An 18,665-nucleotide genomic window follows, 5' to 3' on the forward strand; every position below is an offset into this window, starting at 1 on the left:
AAACAATTTAGAGACTTCAATACTGTCACAGCAGGGGTGTCGAACTCCGGTCCTCGAGGGCCGCTGTCCTGCCTGTTTTCCATCTCTCCCTGCTGCAACACACCTGTTTCAAATGATCAGCTCATCAGCAAGTTCTGCAGGAGCCTGATCCTGATCCCGATCGTTTGAATCAGGTGTGCCAGCACAGATAGAACATTCAAACCCCCCATAGGAAGGAAGTCCAGAGCCGAGATTCAAACCCCGAACCAACTATGATGCAGGTGTGCTACCCACCAATTCATCTTGCTTCTATGGTGCTACAAATATAATATCTAAACCGGTGTTTCCCAAACTTTATTGAGCAATGAAACATATTTTACATGAGAAAAAATAGGGCACAACACCAAACATCACAAAAAGCGCTTTCACTGGTTAATGCTTCTGTCATCGAGTAGAAGAGCATTTAATTGTTCTACCTGTCAATATAGGCTACATCGCTGACATAGATAGTTGAACATACATGACTGTGTATTTATAATGTTATACTTGATGATTCATCATGGCACTCTATGCCACTGGTCCAGAATAATTGACCTAATCAATATAATTACATAATTAATCATTGTTATTAATAAATGATGACAAAAATAGCTCTACATTTGTCATAAATATGTGATGATACCATATCTGCTGTTATATTATGTCCCTCTGTAATTTGAGTGTGCTGATATGTTTATAATCAAATTGCTTATTTTCCTCTCTTGCGGTTCCATTTAATGCTGTTTCCATTTTATTGCATTTAGCACTCCTGTTAGTTTATCCTGCATCGCAGCTATGTATAGATACGTAACGCTCATGAACGCAGCATTTTTCCACAGAAAGCTCGCCAAAGAATCTGACGGAGGACCGATGTGGTTGTCAAGGCGACCGCTAACGTGAAGCAGCGAAGCTAACGGCAGCTAGCCGACTTCAGCAAGGCTCCAGGCCGCGCTTCATTCCAACACACGCGCTGCATTGGCGTGGAAAGAAAATCGACTCAATGAATCATTTATTGGCCGTTGAAGTAAGTTGGGGTGGGTGCGACTGTAGTTCAGTGTCGAACGCTGTAAACATAAAACGACGGCGTTAGCTTCCGTGCTAGATAATTAGCCCGATCGCAAACGGGGCACGACTGCGTGCATTTAGACGAATGCGCGGAGGATGTCAGCGTGCAGCATGCTGCACTCATTCAGCCATTGTCGAACACTCGCGGTCATGTGTGCACATGCAGCCACGTAAGACATCGAGGACAACTTGCAGGGCGGCTAGCTCAACTTGCGGAAGACATTGCATCTAATTAACTGACGTTTAATCCGGCGACAGTGAGGGCACGTTCGTCAGTCACGTGACATTATTGTAAAGCACTGTTTACTAACAAGGGAAATATCAGATGATTTAATATTAGAACAGGGGGGGGGGTGTCTGTCATTTAAAAATGACGCTGTACAACAAATTGAATGATTAATCTATTCCTGGGGCGCGCACACTTGTCTGTTGAATATGTGCAAATAGTTATCCAGTCCAGACTAGAGAACAGCAGTGAAGCGTGCCTGCCGAGCTGCAAGTGTCTCCTCTCCTGTCACGCGTTTGTGTTGTCTTAAGGCAGACAAAGCTGCAGTGGTGATGGATAACAATGCAGCCCCGCGTGTGGAGATGTCATCTGTCATTCTTCCACGCGTCCACATTTAAATAAAGAAATGAAGCAGCCCCTTTTTCATTGCCCCTCTCTCCTTTCACCCATACTGTCACTATTAACCTTCCATCGCATTCCTTACATTTTAGAGACGCCCCCCTCCCTCCCTCTCTACCCCCTCCCCCCAGGTTGATGACAATACGGCTGACTGTACCTGAGCGGCAAGTACCGTGCATTGAGCCCGCCTGCCTGAATGCAGAGGACCGCGTAACGAGCCCCCCAACCCCCCTCGCTTACCTTGCTTTGGCCGATCTGTCGTAACTCCATCCCGTCCCAGAGCCGAGATCTCCGAAGCCAGCTGCGGGATAATTCCTCTCCATGAAAAAGAAAAAAGGGGGCTGCCTGGCTGAAGATGGGCAGCAAATAGTGCGGGTGGGGAGGGGGGGAAGGGGAGAGAGAGAGAGAGGGGAGGAATGTCCTCTCTTCTTCCTTCTCTCTGCGCTCGCTTCTGTTTATTTCTCTGCTTGACGAGCCTGTAGACTGGGAGGAATGGAGGGAGGAGGAGAAGGAGCGAGTGCAGGAGGCGGAGGAGGGGGTCACGGCAGCCAGGAGCACCTCCTCCCCATATATTTCACTGTCTATTGTCTCGCGCGCACAGCTCCACGTTCCTCAGCAGCTCCAATACGCAAGCCCACCACACCAAAGCTATTTTGGCCCAGTTTCTTCACTAGACGCCATTTTTAAGACGATTCTTCTCTTTCGTCCCCCTCCTCCAGTCCTCTTCTCTCACGCACACAATTTGTCACGCATGGCAGCACTCTCTTAGTATTGTGGGGGCCTTTGGAGAGAAGAAATTGGCTGTGGTGAACGTGCTGCGCTTTTTTTATGGTCACTCGTCTGCCGTTTTAACGACAAACACATGCTGGAACGTGTAAAAGAATGGCGCGTTGACATCTTCCTGCCGACACGTGCACGCGCGTGTACTTGTCTGTACTAGCCAAGTTGGCTACAATGTACGTCCTTCTCCAATATGAGCATCTTAATGGATTTATTGTGGCTCAAATACATCATACACACAAACTGGACGCACAGAGCAGTCATGGGGAGGGGGGAACAACCCCACCCTCACCTGCACCCAATTAAGAGTATCACATCTGTACTATGTACGTCATCCTGTCAAAAGTGTCCGTTCTGAGTTTGGCTCTCAACTCCGCCCATAAATACGTTATACAACATGCAATATTTAAACTTGGCTCAAACCATCATCAAGCGCCAGCATCAACCACTTTGAAGCAGCTCTGGCTGGCTGGCTGGCTGACTGGATGACTGGCTGGCTCAGAGCTCACTCGTTGTCTCCTGGGTCTGCAGGCTCGGATGGCGCCCCCCTGTGGTCAAAGAAGAGACACATCTTTTTGAGAGCTCTGGAATTTAATGTCTGCGGTTCTGCACGGTCCACATTACAGAATAACTATCTGAAGTGGAAATTAATGAGTACATAAAATAAATACAGTAATGTTTATGACCATACGTATACATACATATAGACATATATATAATAAAATAATTACTATTGTTTATAGACTGACCTTGGAAGTATTGTTGCGTGTATACTGTCTGTAAATATTCAAATATGTTACATGAAAAGTTAAAATAAATGCTATTTCCAATAATCCTTTTTTATTGATTTTTATGTACAGTTCACATGTCCTGGAAGAATTGATGAAAACTCGTTTTTTCTTTTAAGAAAGAAACTTGTGAGAACTATATATACAGTATATATATATATATATATATATATATATATATATATATATATATATATATATATATATATATATATATATATATATACAGTATATATATATATATATATATACAGTATATATATATATATACAGTATATATATATATATATATATATATATATATATATACAGTATATATATATATATATACAATATATATATACAGTATATATATATATATATATACAGTATATATATATACACATGTATATATATATATACATATATATAAATAAATCTTTCTCTAAAATCTTTCTGAGTGTACACTAAGTTCCAAATTGTTATGCAAATGATGTTTTTCTCAAATTTTTAATCTCTGTAAATAGCAATTAGCAAAAATTTCAAGTCATCAACTGTTTGAGAATAATTTGAATGTTTTTAAACAATTCTCCGAATGATGATAGTAAAAAAATAAAAATAAAAACGTTTTTGTTCAAATGTACTGTTCCAAATTATTGTAAATAGCAGCGTTTCAAGACATTTTGTAGGTTGTGAAGAGCTGAAAATAGTCGTTTGTTGAATTTGCATTGGTATGAGGTTGTATTTGCTGAAATCAAAAGCTATTACAATAAAAAAAACCTCTTAACAGGTCCAGTGTGTGTGCGTGTGTGTCTATTTCATACTCGAAAACAGTCACATTATACGGAGTACATTGTGAAGACACTTTGCTTTGCTAATGTTGCAACAATGGTTGTATCCACAACGCAATAGCATGTGACTGAATTCCGACTATTGTCCCATGCTCCTGGAAAGTAGAGGTGAGAGTGCCTGGCTGCAGATGTCCACAATGTATGACATATTTTCTGTCCTCTAACATTGACCGTGAACACTTATTCTTAATGTCCATACAGCTGACTTAACAACATGGCTAGCCATTAGCCTGAATTGATGTTGATGTTGCAGGATGACGCTGCCACCATAAAATAGTGATTTGGTCAGCAGGCTGTCTGTTCTGCTCCTGCCAGATGTTGGCTGAGGATGCAGTTTGACTGTCTGCCAAGTGAATACAGGCTGAAGATGTCATCGATTGATGTTGTACAGGTGTAGCTACAAGTGGATATGGCTATGAAGCTAATGTGTACACACTGGCTTGGATAAAAGGCTTTTTTTTACTCACACTGCTAACATGATTTTCAGAATAAGGCGGCACTGTGTGGGAAGAGGAGGAATACTTATAAAACAGTATTAATTCCATGCTGTGAAACGTCTCAAAAGAATAAGGAGCTAGACAGATCTTTTTTTTCTCCAGAGCAACCATCAACTCCCCTAGACAGGGCCTTCAATCAATTGCATCAGTCCAAATTTGGAAGATGCAAAAGACTTTATCTCTTATAGCAGAAATATGTAGTAATTCTACGTTAAAATAACAGCTTCAAAATCATTTTGTGGTACACTGGCTTGTGATAAGGAGAAAGGCTTCTCTGGCATTGCTATGGCAACCCTGGTTCACTTAGTTTTGCAGTCGACGGTAAAACATTTTTGGATCAACAGAGCCACCTCTTGTGTGTAAAAAGCAATCTGACATTTGACCAATTGAATTGTGTATATTGAAACTGTGCATTGGCCATTTAGCAGTTATTGTGGAGAAAGAATTGACTTACCCTGAATAAGGTGGCGGCGGGGCATCGTGCATCCCACTGCGGTTTAAAGCCTCGCTGTAACTGGGTAGACCCGGGGCGGTTGCCAGGGGCACCATCTCTGGGGCTGGACGCCCATCTTGCGCCATTCTCAAAGCAGACAAGATGCAGGAAATCATTCAGAAATTGCTCATAGAATGATTCAACAGACCAGATTTGTAAAAGAGTATAAGTATGATTGTACCTATATGTAAATTATTCAATGTTTCTTCAGCATTGTAAAGTTTCATATAAATGCCAAATTCAGAGTCATTATACTAACATACTTTTTTAAATCAGATTTTTGAAAAGAGTAAGAAAAGGAGAATAACGACGACTGTTTATTCCTGTTATTGTAAAGGGAACTCACATGTACTGTACTTTTGTTGACGTTATTCAGATTGTATTTATTGTTTGCTGTTTGTATTTCTTGGTTGCCATCTAGTAACCAGATTACAGACCAATTGTGAATTGCCATTATTGCATTGTTAAATTCTTCTCTCATTCAAGAGCATTGTTTTTATCTGAAATTGTCAACATACTGTAAAGTCTTTCAGGTTTACGCTTCCAAGTGTATGGGGGAAAAAAGGCATTGAGAAGTGACCTGAATCAAAATCTTAATATAAGCAGCGACAACAATTCAATGTAAAGGACTTTGTGACTGGTTTTGAAAAGTTCTAGGTAAATAGTCACTGTTATTATATTTCATACAGCATACTAATAGTCAAATTGTGAAATTAGTGTGGAAAATTCAGATTCTCCTCTCCCATACTCGTTATCATTTACTTTTGGGAGTAAGTTTCATAAGCGTGTCTTTTTGTTCTCATCATCTCTCCCTGTCTTTTTTTTTTTTCCTGCTGTGTGGGGCAGCAGAACCCTCTCTCCCAAGTTGCCATGGCGACAGCACCGTAAAAGTGAGTGATATATGATAATTTTGCATTGGGCTTGGGGGGAATTCTGCCTAGCAACAAGTGGCACACAAACGTTGAGAGGAAAGCGAAATCGGAGCAATTTTGAGCTGTGTTCCTGCTATCAGGTTAAAATTGGTTCCCCGCCATTTTGTTCTTTTAAGTAACACAATTGTGTGCATGCTGTGAACTTACTGCACGGGTCTCCTCCCCCCCTTGTTTTTGGCCTTGTAGAAGTAGAAGCCCAACACGGTGGCAATCACGGCACACACTATTATCGCCAGGATCCCTGCCACCAGGCCTGACACGTCCACTCTGGGTGCATTTGCTTCAAAGACATGAGAGCAACATGACAACTGCTGATGCCACGCTTCAGCGTGTACGTCTTAAGTGTATGTAATTGGAATTGAGATTTTTGTAAATAGTTGACAAACGTGAAAAAAATGATAACATACAGAAAAATGTGAATTAGAATCACTCAAATACTTTTAGAAGTCATTTAAAGTATTACCGTGGCTTTCAACATAGTCGTTCCAAAATAATTCCTGAAAATGGAAAAGACAAGAAAAGGGAATCAAAGACCTATAGGTGCCACGCATATGAACCTAATAACGTGCTATGACAGTTTAAAGCAGGGGTCACCAACTCCGGTCCTCGAGGGCACATGTCCTGCAGGTTTTCAATTTCTCCCTGCTGTAACACACCTGTTAAAATGATCACGATCGCTATGAGCTTGCTGATGAGCTGATCATTTGAATCAGGTGTGTTACAACAGGGAGCGATCGAAAACCTGCAGGACGGGTGGGTGCCCTCGAGGACCGGAGTCGGTGACCCCTGGTTTAAAGGTAAATACATAATCACAAGTAACTTAAATATTTTGATTACAACTTGCAAGTTTCTGTATACTTCTACTAAAATACATGAGCCTGCATGTAGATAACCTTAAGCACCACATCTTTGTTACCAGCTCGAGAAGGGTATAGCACAGGTAGTTTTACCGTCTGAGTGTCATCCTCAAACACTTCCCTGGCCTCTTCATAAGTGCATATCTCCTCCCGACATTCCCTTTCAAGGCTGTCTGGCACCACCAGTTCGAAGTCCCAGCTGTTATAAAGCAGCGCACGAGACAGGAAAGCATTGGCCGACTGTTCATCCACTAACAGTGAACTCCCTGCAAGACACAGACGGGGAAGAGAGAAATTATAGTGCAAAGGTTTCCCTGTGGAACCATCGTGGAGTCGTAAGAGGACAAATTCACTTGAATGTACACTATGTGCACAAAACTCATTGTTAGAATGACATCATGTCATTGCCTAGGTTTCTGGTTATAAGTTGGTAAAAATGTGGAAATGTTCATTGGGTATGAATCGCTTCTTCAAGTTGCTGTGTGTAAATTACAACTAAATACAATTTGAAAATCTGCATGAGCTTTATCAAAATAGTACTACTTAGTAGTCTGCAATGAATTTTTCAGTGAGTTTCAATTTTGTTTCTCAATAAGACTCAATACATGCGTTCTCAATGGTGTGTCCAATGAGTGCAAACATTACACAATACAGTAACGGTAGTAGAAGCTGAGTCAATTTATTACTTCATTATGGTATACAGTATTTGTATGCACCGTATTCTGTATAGTTTTTGTTGCTTGAAATCAAGTCACCAACATTAGACGTTATACCCTAGTCCTATTGCGCATGCCTTGCCCTCGCTTGTCCGTTACATACAGTACTAGTAAAGAAATATGCGACACTTCTTTTTTCATCTTCATTTGCAATGACCAGATCTCTCATAGGTGCAACACGTTACTCTTTTCATGCTTCATAGAAAACAACCCTTCTCTTACAGTCCTTTTCATATCCTTATGAGAATAATAAGTGAGAAGAGGTGTGGTTTACCTGATGTGTGTCGGTAGGTGAGAGCGCAGTAAGGCAGTTGCACAAAGACCAGCACAGGAATCCACATCATTGAGACTGCCATTGAAACAAAAACGACATGGAACCTGACAAGGAAATGTCTGTATGAAATTCAATCCAACATGTCGGAAATGATACCACCACCCAGTCAGGCTCAACTGCTTACCTGGCTGCAGGTCTCCTCCAAAGATGTCCCGGCAGCGTGTTCCTTCACTCCTCAGAAAACATGGGACCCCCACAGTCAAGTGTCTTTAGGGAGTTTTAGTTTGAAAGCTCAAGACATATAGGTCCCACACAAAGAGTTGTCTTCCCAAAGCAAGCTCATTTCCCAAAACCTGTTGGACAACATACCGGCCGGAGGGAGGGACCTCTCCAAACCCGTCTGTCTCACTGCCTATTTACCACACAAGCGCAAACAAATGTAAGGGGACCACCGTGGAAATTGTTTTGTGCTTAAAGTCGCTGTATAAGCAAAAATAAATGTCTTTGACAAACAGAAATTTGACACACCACGGAGAAGAGTACTTTGGTTATGGAGTATATAAAATGAGGCTTCCAAATTGTGCAAAATCAAGCCTTTCTCTCCACTCTCAAATGCTGTGGGTGTGTCCACTGAATATGATGAAACCACGCCCCATTCAACTGTCAATGAAATTCCACTACTACGACCTGGAAAAATGGATGTTACTTCATCTAGCAACTTTATTTAATTTTATTTATATTGCACCAAATAACAACATAAGTTGGTTTATCACATTCGTCACTTATTAAAAGTGAACCCAAAAGCATTCCGGTGGCTGGCAAACATCACTGCAATATATCCCACCGAGTCATCATGAGGCTTTTCCACGCTCTGACAACTAGGTGCCTAAAGCGGCTACCCTAGTGTGACACCACTGTCCACACACAATATTCTGGCAACCAGTACGGGGTGTACAAATGTGACTAAATCCACAAGCATGTTGTCCTCTGATCACTATAAAATATTCTTGTGTTGTAATCCATATTCATTAAAGAAAGTCAACCCCCAAATAATATTTGCAATATATGTTCTATGCTCCGTCACTAGTCTAACCATGGTATTCTGATTAATATTGCATTTGTGGAATATGAGTTAAGCAGCAAAATCCACCCCGCTGGTTTTTAGCCATCTCAGGAGGCGGCCATTTTGTCACTTCTGTCGACTGAAAATGACATCACAGTTGTTCAAAGCTCATGTCACGACTAATCACAGCTCGCCTGTTTTTTTTTTTTAAGATGAGCCATGACTGGTGATTATCTGAGCCCTGAGCAACTGTGATGTCATTTTCAGTCAACATCAAGCGACAAAATGGCCGCCCTCTGAGATGGGGAAAAAATGGGTGGATTTTTCTGCTTAACTCTTATTCCACAAACACAATATTAATCAGAATGTCATGTTTGGATTAGTGAAGGCGCATAGATGCATATTCTTGTAAAGAAACTTTTTGGGTTGACTTCCACTTTAAGAATATATAATAAAATTACAGTGCAATTTTGCTTGCTCATAATGGAATGGTTCATTTTACACTGCCGTATTTAAAAAAAAAAAAAAAAACTTAAATCAACAAGTATCTGCCCCCTATCCTGAATTGGAAAATATTGTATGCATAGCTGTCACTATGCATAATTGTTAAAGTGAGTGAGTTATCCATGTGACACAACACAATAGTTTGGTGAATATTTTAATGAGGTACAAAAATGTGATTTTTCTTTTAAGTCAAAATAAAACATTTTAATTGCAGTTTGTAATCATACATATACGTATACATAAATGCAAAATAGTTCATTTAAAAAATATTATATGGACCTACACTGCCCAAAGCATTATAAATGAAATGTAAAGTCAAATATTCCTTTTTTTTTTTAAGCAGAAGTCAACCTCAAAATTGTCTTTACAGTAATATGTTCTATATGCACCTCCACTAGTCTAAACATTGCATTTTGATTAATATTGCATTTGTGGAATATAAGTTAAGTAGCAAAATCCACCCGTTTTCAGCTATCTCATTGGGTAGCCATTGTGTAACTTGCTGTCGAATGAAAATGACATCACATTTGCTCAGGGCTCACCTGTTTTCTGAAGCTCAGACATGATTGTTTGTCACCTGAGCCCTGAGCAACTGTGATGTCATATTCGGGCGACAGCAAGTGGCGAAATGGCCACCCCGAGATGGATAAAAACGGGTGGATTTCGCTCCTTAATTCATATTCCACAAACACAAGAACAATCAGAAGGCCGCGTTTAGACTAGTGGGGCTGCATAGAACATATTGTCAAGAAAACATTTGTGTTGACTTCCCCTTTAATTAACACCTCTCACTGGCTACGCTCTCGTACATTTTATTATAGATTTTGATTGTACCCTAAAAACATTTTCTGTATTTCAATCAAAATCCAAAACCCACACTGTTTAGGAGGTCAAATCACACAATTTTTTCCAGGGCTTGTGTGCGCCTACTTTGCACATGAAGGTGTTCCATCAAAATAAAATTAGTCATTTCTATGTATGACACTGTCTGGAAAAGTGGTTGGTAGAACTGATGCTCTGCTCTGACTCAAAAGTATTGTAGCACAATACAACATGGTGTGGAACACAGTGTATCATAAAGACTTCAGAAATGCTGGGGATGATCATCTTTTGGGGTCAGGTTGTTAACAAATGACAGTGTAAAAATTAATACACACTCCATAATCGACCACAACAAAAAAAAGTCCTTACAATTCCAAATTAAACCCTTTTCTTGGTGACAACTCAACTTACTTGCTGAGATACTTCTGTTTGCAAAATAAAATGGCTGGAGTCAGCCAGTGTTGATAATAGAATCTCCTAAAGAGGAAGATGTAGAGCACAAGTCAGTGGCATGCTAATGTGGACAAAGATTGCGAGGTCAGTATTAGCGCGGGTTTTGCTTCAGATCAAAAGCACGAGTGTGGTAGCAGCCAGTACAGAAAGATACAGTAGCCCAGTCCAGCCTCTACCTTGGTTATTTCATTCCGCAGAGGAACGATAACACAACATTGTATCTCCATTGCACCATGAGACAGTAGAGCATGTGATAAATACTAGACCTACTGTAGTAGTACTATAGTAGTACGGTTCATAATATAAAGCATGAGCACAAATAAACTATGAAGTGTCTACTTGTTTGGTCGATATGTTCATGTAAACCACTTACAATTATTTATGGAATTCAGTGAAGGTTTGAATAATGTCAAAACTGCATGACCAAAATACAATTTCCACGACACTTCACCAAAAATAAATCCAGAAAGGTTTACCAATCTAATAGTTGGTTTCCCATCACTCAAAATGTTGAAATGCATTAATGCAGAAAATGAGTTCTGTAGTCCTGCCACTGTGTGGTTCAGTGCGCTTCTGCATCAACCCTGTTTTTGTTTTTTTCACATACTGTCAAGAATTAATTTTGAAATGGTCGGGAGCTCCGTTTACAGTATTTGAGGCAGTCACATCGGCTGAAATTATTGGCACCACAAATGGGGGGGGAAAAAAATGGCAAAAATATAAACAATATAAAAACATTCTGCTGTGAGTGTGAAGTTTGCTCACTTTTCTGTTCCAATGCTTTGCTGTTATGCCCTGCTGCCCCCTGCAGGACAGCTTGGAACATGACCACACAATGATGTCTCGTGATTGGGTGTGCCACACTCGATATTTTTATTACTGTATGTGGACTGACTTAGTTTACTGCATACTAACTCACCATTAAGGCTGGAGTTAGAGTACCTATTGCGGTGATGTCTTTGCTGACATCAGTACCCGAGTGCCACAACAGCAACAACGTATTTATAGCCCACCATAATGTGAGGCTGTCTCTATTTATGGACTGTAACTATATACAGTCCCGTCATTATTATCTCATGTCGCCAACAGAACTGCCGGTATTTCTGCTGCTGTTAAAAGCTCCTCCTCTATACTAAAATAAACTACACTGATTTACAAGTTGCTTTTTGGTAAAAGTGCAAATGAAACCACTCAACGGGAAAATGACGCACCTTAATCCTGTCTCTCGCTCACTCTAACCCACTGTCTCACACAAACGCTCACACTTCTTTTTGGACAAGCTGGAGAGGCTTTGGTGTCCATAGTAACGGTGCTTAGAGGACGACGCAGGGGCAGCCACCGCTTTTCTGCTTCCCAGCGTGATGAGCAGGAGGGGGAGGACACTCCATTTCCTGAAACCTTCTGCGAGGGAACAATGAGAAATTTCATTCACCAAAAGTACCAACAATTTAGCCCATGGATGTATGTAAACAAAAGGTATCAAGTCAAGAAAGAAATACCTGACAATTCGCACTAGCTCCAAGAAGGCTTCATCCACATTGTAGCGGTTCTTAGCTGAAGCCTCCATGTAGTGGATCCGATTTTCTCTGGCAAATGCCTGTGCATCCTCCCTGGGGATCTAAGACAAAACAAAAGATGTACAGTGGAATAAGTGCCCCTGAAATTACACAAAACTTCAGAGGTCAAACCACCAGAAAGCCATCATTTCACAGATAAAATAGAATTTAACACATTGTTTGTAGAGTACATGACATCAGTTTAAGCCTAGAAAGGATCATTTGTATTGACTTCTATAGGAAAAGGAACTCGTTTCCTGTTTGCTGTAGTTTTGGAGATCAAAAAAATTACCCAACACTGATTTTCTGCCGCCTAAAACAGCAGATGCTTGCCACATTGTCCACCCCCAAGCTCCATAGGCTTTCGGTGTAATAAACAATCAGGTACGTTTAAAGCCGACATTAAATTGCCTAAAACCTATGACCCTGTGCCTCTGCACTTCACCCCATCTTGGGGGAACCTCAACAGCACTTAAAAGATGCACAAGGGTGTTAGTTACCACTCTTAGCTGCTCCAGATCTGCCTTGTTTCCCACGAGCAGCATGGGGAAGTCATCCCGATCCTTCACTCTAAGGATTTGGGTGTGAAACTTCTGGACCTCATGGTAGCTGATTCAACATAAGAACAAAGTAATAATTATATACATTATTATAATGTAGAAAAACAATGTCAGAATATATGGGTCATTTTCATATCATTTGATCAATAACAGTAAAAACAGACCCAAGTGAACTTCGTTTTGAAAATCAATTAATTTTATTGAGTATTTCAATTACTGTTTACAACAGCGCTGACGGCCTGGTCCGTCTATCCGCCTATGACGGATAAACGATAGACAGGAAACACATTTCACATTTGAAGTCCTTGATTAACTGTGTGCAACTCAAACCGGCCCCAGCAACTAAAAACACCAATTGTCTAAATCTCTATTTAGTTGGACTAACCATGTGTGCAATGTTTTTGACTCGGCGGGAGCTAACGAAGCTGTCATGAAAGCACTCTTCCCCTTTCTGACTCTAGATAAATTCTTAATATGGATGAGTCGTTATCAGATTAGCGGTCTGTTTGCATAGCGTTCCGGCTATGTTTATGCTGATGAAGAAAGGAAGAGACTCTGCATAAGATCATCTGAACACATGATCGACCAAGAAGGCTGTCTTGCAAGTGCCTCTGCCACTGCCTCCTCACGAAGGGCACCGCCATCTAATCTCCAAATTCAGGCTTTCAGATGACCTTTCAACACAGACTAAGCTTTAAAAATGAAAAATCATTCCTCGAAGCTGTGAAGCTCTGGCAACTGGAAGACAATACTGCCCCTTGTGGACAAACAGGCAGCTGTCAGCATCAGTTCAGGGCTTAATTCCAACATTGTTACATTGCCCAAAAAAAGTCTCAGATCCACAACTTCCTTTTCACATGCAGATGTGCTGCTGTATGATCTCTTGGCTAAGATGACATTGGCCAACCTCAAATAACAGCAACCCACAATAAAGCAGCCCTTCCTATACAACGCTTAACATGCGAAAAATGAATGTTTCTCTGAATCACCAGTTAAAATTGTGAGCTTCACCACTAATCGACCAATTTGCTCGACACATTTTAGAGAAATTAAACCCTTTATGGCTAAAGAGATCTTTTTTTTTTCTAAACGTGTTCCGTCTGGCACATCCTTGCTGAATTGTGACGATGAAAGTTCAGGCAAAAAAGAAGCTAATGATAGTTCAGGTATAAAGTATACAATTGAACAAAAACCCTAATAGCGGGTGCCATTTGGTGTCATAGTTGCATTTTCCACGCCTCAACAGAAACATATTTCCATTTTAGAAATGTTTGCCCTTTTCAAACAATCAGCCCAACAAGTTCTGTCCAGACGTCCTCTTTGGAACTTGGGACCAATACCTCCCATATGAAGACAATAAGGCACTGATGAGAACTGTATCACATTGCTGACACTGAAAACATGTCATACGTAACATTTCTCAGGGTGAAATCCACAAATACACACTTACCTCCCCCTGTCGTTGAGTGCAAACACCAGCAAGAAGCCTTCTCCTGAGCGCATGTACTGCTCCCTCATTGCCCCAAACTCCTCCTGACCTGCTGTATCCAGGACTAACAAAAACATAAACGGATATGAATATCAACAGTTGTGTTTAATCATTGTGGTTTGCCTACAAGTGTTCTTCCCACATCACAAACGTCACGAACATAGTAGGCGGGATTGAATGCACAATGGTACATGTACTGAGGATGTACACGGAAAATTCAACATTTCGGCTTGAATATAAACTGATGAATGTACCTACAGTACATGAGAGGAAATTGGAGTTAGGGGAAGTAGGGCTGACAGCCACTGACTATTCAGTGCATCTGTGTGTCATATGTTGGTCCCACCCTTCACATCAGCATTTAGGCTCTGAATTTTATCCAGCGGATTACACCATCTATGCAGTCATTTCTGTACACCGAACAGTTGAACACAAGCGCAGTAACTCAGCCGCCAAGTGCAAGTCCTAACAAGGGCACATCCGCAGAGCAAACACACTGCCTTTGTCATATCGTGTCACATAACAACACGCCCTGTGCTTTTAAACAACCCTTTTTCTTTTTTTTTCCACACATCATACAGCCGTCAGAACTGTGACTAACAGGGGTAATCCAAATCATGGACAGTATTGCTTAATCTTACTGTCCAGACGGGTCTCCTTTCCATCCACAGTGCAGATCTTTGTGTAGGAGTCTTCAATGGTGGGGTCGTAGTCTGACACAAAGTAGGACTGGGAGACACAATCATTGTTAACCTTGAGCTACTGACGCATATTCAAACATACTGTACATCTATATATACAAAATCTGGCATACATGTAGGAAATACACACAAACTCTGCACACTCAGTTGACACAGATTCCAAACTAGGCGCCAGTTCAAACCAGCTCACCACCGTACCAGATCAAAACACATTTAAAAGTTGTGTTTATAAAACACTGAATAATCTTAGAGCTAGAAAAACGTCGACAGCATATTCATTCCAAATGTGTATATTCAAATAATCTGCTGTGCAAGTTGAGGAAGCTAGTCAAAATCAAGCCAATTCTTTCAGGGCATCACTTTAAAACTGTAGTCCTTGCCTTTGGACTGGCTCTATCAGGGGATCAGCGCTGCATCTGTTAGTCGCCTGCAGATGGTACAAAATGCCGCTGCACATCTTTTAACTGGCACATGTAAATTTGCGAAGATTTCTCACACTTCGGCATAACTACATTGGCTGCCAGAGCATTTAAGGATTCATTTTAAAATCAATTCACTTGCTTTTAATTTGTTAAATGTTCTTCCGCCGCCACCCAGGTTTCTGAGTTTCTTCACCCTACGAGCCCATTCAACTCTCTCGAGTTGGCTGGTCAATTGCTGTTGACTGTATTCTAAACCAGGCAGAAGCTCAGAGGGGAGTAAGCAAAGTTAATGTTGCGGCTTCAAAATTATGAAACAAACAACCTCAACACATCAGACAGGCCTCCTCTTTATCTGTTTTTAAATCGCTTCTTAAAACGCATCTTTTCTCCCTGGCCTTTGACACCTTGTGAGATGTTGACTGATCCACTTGTTAATGTTTTTTTATTTGTATTGATTTTATTTCTCTTCTTATGACTGACGTGTCTTTTTGGGGTTATATTAAGTTGGATTGCATTGGACAAATTGCCTCACTCATATGAAAATGAATAATGCATTTTTATTACCTTAATTACATCACCCCCTCCTTGACATCAACAGCACAAACAAGTTTTTAACAACTACACTTCTTTTGTTGTTTTTGCACGGTACTTAATGTGTACCAAGGGAGGGTACTGTACTGTATTGTGCCATCAACTAAATCAATGGAAAAGTCAATTTAGAGAAAATGTTCTTGGGTGGGGAGCAAAGCACACCCCCGTGACCAATTATTCCCCACCCCCATCCACCATAAATGCCACCCCACATCCACACGATGCTTTAATTAGACAGCAGCGTGTATAAACTTAGATACGGAGCCATGCATGCTCTGGTAGTCTAAGGAGGTTGTTGTAAAAGATCTTACCTGAATGAACTGGATGGTTAGGGCGCTCTTCCCCACACCTCCACCTCCCACCACCACCAGTTTGAATCTTTCCTCGTCTCCGCTCATTGTCGTTTTTTTTTAACTTGTCCGAACCAACAATTAAAGCAAAAACTCCTGTGAATCGGCTCGCAGCAAAGTTCTAAAAGCAAGATCAAAGTCCAAATAAAATCCTAATACGACAAACCGACCAACGCGGGCGGTTCAGATCTTCAAACTGCAGTTGGTAAAGTGAAACTCATTTTTTAAGGTTTTAAATACACCGCCACCCGAAAACAGGAAAAATCCCCGGAATGTTTATCCAATGGGACAAATAAAAGATCGCAGCGCCGTTTCTGTGAAGTTTCACTCTTTGGAGCCAGTTGTGTCGTCGCTTTGCTTCTTTGGTTTCCCTCTGCTATCAAGCTCGGCCTCACCGCGGCTTGTGAGGGCGGAACTGCTTCCTCTTTTCCTTCTGGAGAAAGTCAAGCTAACACAGCACGACGCTATTGACTCAAATTAGCTTACTCGTACTAGTCTTCTCGCTAACTTCTAGAGATAACAGAGAAAAGACTTGGACAGCGTCTCCTCTCAATTCAAATTTTGTCCGAACAAATTCCACTTTAGTGTGTCAGATACCTTATATGGTCATTGGGAGTAACCGTGACGTCACATTTACAGGCACGCGCAAGAGGTAAATGCAGCGCGTGCTCGCGTAACTAAAAGGCAACAATCAACTGTTCATGTTGAGTTGTTCCTGCGATTAAGTATTTTAGTTCTTAGTTTGTTGGACTGAGAACATTGCAAAATTCAACAGTTTCTGAATGAACATATCTTAACAATTAAAACATCTTATGATTCCATGTTACACAGTGCACCACTGTCTACTTGGATCTGGCTGCGGGTTGGTAAATCTGTTCCCTGGGGCAAGAACACACCTCATCACAAAGTTCTTATCCTGCAGTCTTGGCTAACTTGAAGCAGCTAAGAACTTTGTTTACATAAACTCAGCTGCCACAATCTAACGGCAGTCCAAATACAAACTGTATGATACTTATGTATATGTATGTGTATAAATTGCCTCCAATTTTTCTGCCGTCTCCCTCTTGTGGACACCTTAAATCGCTTAGTTTTGATTAGTGTAGAGGAGTCAATGTAACACCGTTTATTTTAGTTGCATGTGTAAGTTACAGTGGTGTTGAACTCATATTTATATATCTTCTTAAAACTGAATGTAATATCTTGCGTCTCCCATGTAGCTAAGAAAAATGAACTAATGATATTAATATTGAAAATATGATACCTAGTATCATTAGGATCAGTTCTTTCTGATGCAGCTCTTTTATTGGATCTAGAAATGAATTAAAATCAATTTATTTATTTTTTTTATTCTATTTTTTCTATCAATCATATACTCTGTAGCACATCGCATCTTGAAATTCTTTGAGACTTGTTTGGCCGATGATGTGTTTATTATAAGATCAAAATTTCATTTCAGTTGAATGCAATGATGTCTGACAATAAACACCATCCAAAATCTGTATCTTTTATTAGATTGCTGTGGTTTGTGAGTGCATAAACATGTTAGTTTTCAGCTCTTATAGAAATTCAGGTTTACTCCTAAATTATATATATATATATATATATATATATATATATATATATATATATATATATATATATATATATATATATACCTCTGTGGGTAAACAGTGACTGTTTAGTTTTTTTTCTTTTCTTTTTTTTTTTTAAAAAGGTCTGACTTGTTGACAGGTTTCTATTACCCCCACTTCATCTGTACATATCAGCTGCAAAAATTCCAAAACTCTTTTCCTACAAATATTTCTATTTTTAACACATTTTTCATATCATGGCCCGAGGCACTGAAAAGAACATGGCGTGTTATGTATGATGTCAAACCTTTCTTAGAGAACAACACACATACGTAATCAGTAGTTATTAGGACCATGTCTGGTTGAGACCTCCCTAGTTTGTTTTAACTCATTTGTCCTTGCTCCTCACTTGAAGGCTGGTGCATCCACACAAGCATTGAAAACAGTCTGAAAGTATATGCCATGATGCAGCAACGTTTGACATCACTCTCATCTCACTCTCCCTTCTGCATATTTTTTCTCCCAACGAGTCAGACTTCTATATTACCCAAGGTTGTAAATGTGAGTATGAATAGTTGTCAATACTGTATGTGCCCTGCCTGTGATTGGCTGACAACCAGTCCAGAGTGTATGCCGCTTCTTGCGCAACCTTATGAGAACATTATAAGCACTATAGAAAATGAATGGGTGAAATTATTGGCGGAAATA

General features: G+C 40.4%; 3 protein-coding genes and 1 long non-coding RNA gene across 6 annotated transcripts in view; 1 reads left to right on the plus strand and 3 right to left on the minus strand.

The window, feature by feature from the left end:
* prr12b (proline rich 12b) overlaps positions 1–2,545 on the minus strand; it is a 21,964-nt gene extending 19,419 nt beyond the window's left edge. For both annotated transcript variants that reach the window (XM_086055539.1, XM_086055538.1), the window contains exon 1: positions 1,949–2,545. In XM_086055539.1, the coding sequence (XP_085911665.1) occupies positions 1,949–2,031 (83 nt within the window). In that variant the 5' untranslated portion in view covers positions 2,032–2,545. The remainder of the gene's footprint in view (positions 1–1,948) is intronic.
* LOC147134772 (uncharacterized) lies at positions 163–3,231 on the plus strand. The gene is made up of 3 exons (XR_015090116.1): positions 163–260; positions 858–1,042; positions 1,621–3,231. It is a non-coding gene; the product is annotated as an uncharacterized LOC147134772 (long non-coding RNA).
* Positions 2,683–8,978, minus strand: prrg2 (proline rich Gla (G-carboxyglutamic acid) 2). 2 transcript variants are annotated; one of them, XM_086055541.1, is made up of 7 exons: positions 8,060–8,978; positions 7,876–7,950; positions 6,979–7,151; positions 6,492–6,525; positions 6,176–6,308; positions 5,058–5,183; positions 2,683–3,036 (listed from the first exon to the last, which is right to left on the minus strand). In XM_086055541.1, the coding sequence occupies exons 2-7, from the start codon at positions 7,943–7,945 to the stop codon at positions 2,994–2,996; spliced, it is 579 nt and encodes a 192-aa protein (XP_085911667.1). In that variant the 5' UTR covers positions 7,946–7,950; positions 8,060–8,978; the 3' UTR covers positions 2,683–2,993. The 2 variants fall into 2 exon arrangements, with proteins under 2 accessions (XP_085911667.1, XP_085911666.1); XM_086055540.1 differs by having other exon boundaries at positions 7,876–7,979; positions 8,060–8,974.
* A 605-nt stretch (positions 8,979–9,583) lies between these two features.
* On the minus strand, positions 9,584–16,978 carry rras (RAS related). Its single transcript, XM_086056225.1, has 6 exons — positions 16,348–16,978; positions 14,964–15,051; positions 14,284–14,386; positions 12,774–12,882; positions 12,217–12,335; positions 9,584–12,118 (listed from the first exon to the last, which is right to left on the minus strand). Exons 1-6 carry the CDS (start codon positions 16,432–16,434, stop codon positions 12,031–12,033), a joined length of 594 nt encoding a protein of 197 aa, XP_085912351.1. The 5' UTR covers positions 16,435–16,978; the 3' UTR covers positions 9,584–12,030.
* Between the last annotated feature and the right edge of the window lie 1,687 nt (positions 16,979–18,665).

The sequence above is a fragment of the Filicampus tigris genome, chromosome 16, assembly GCF_054856515.1.
Source record: "Filicampus tigris isolate MCC_2025a chromosome 16, RoL_Ftig_1.0, whole genome shotgun sequence".
In the NCBI taxonomy this organism is placed as follows: domain Eukaryota; kingdom Metazoa; phylum Chordata; class Actinopteri; order Syngnathiformes; family Syngnathidae; genus Filicampus; species Filicampus tigris.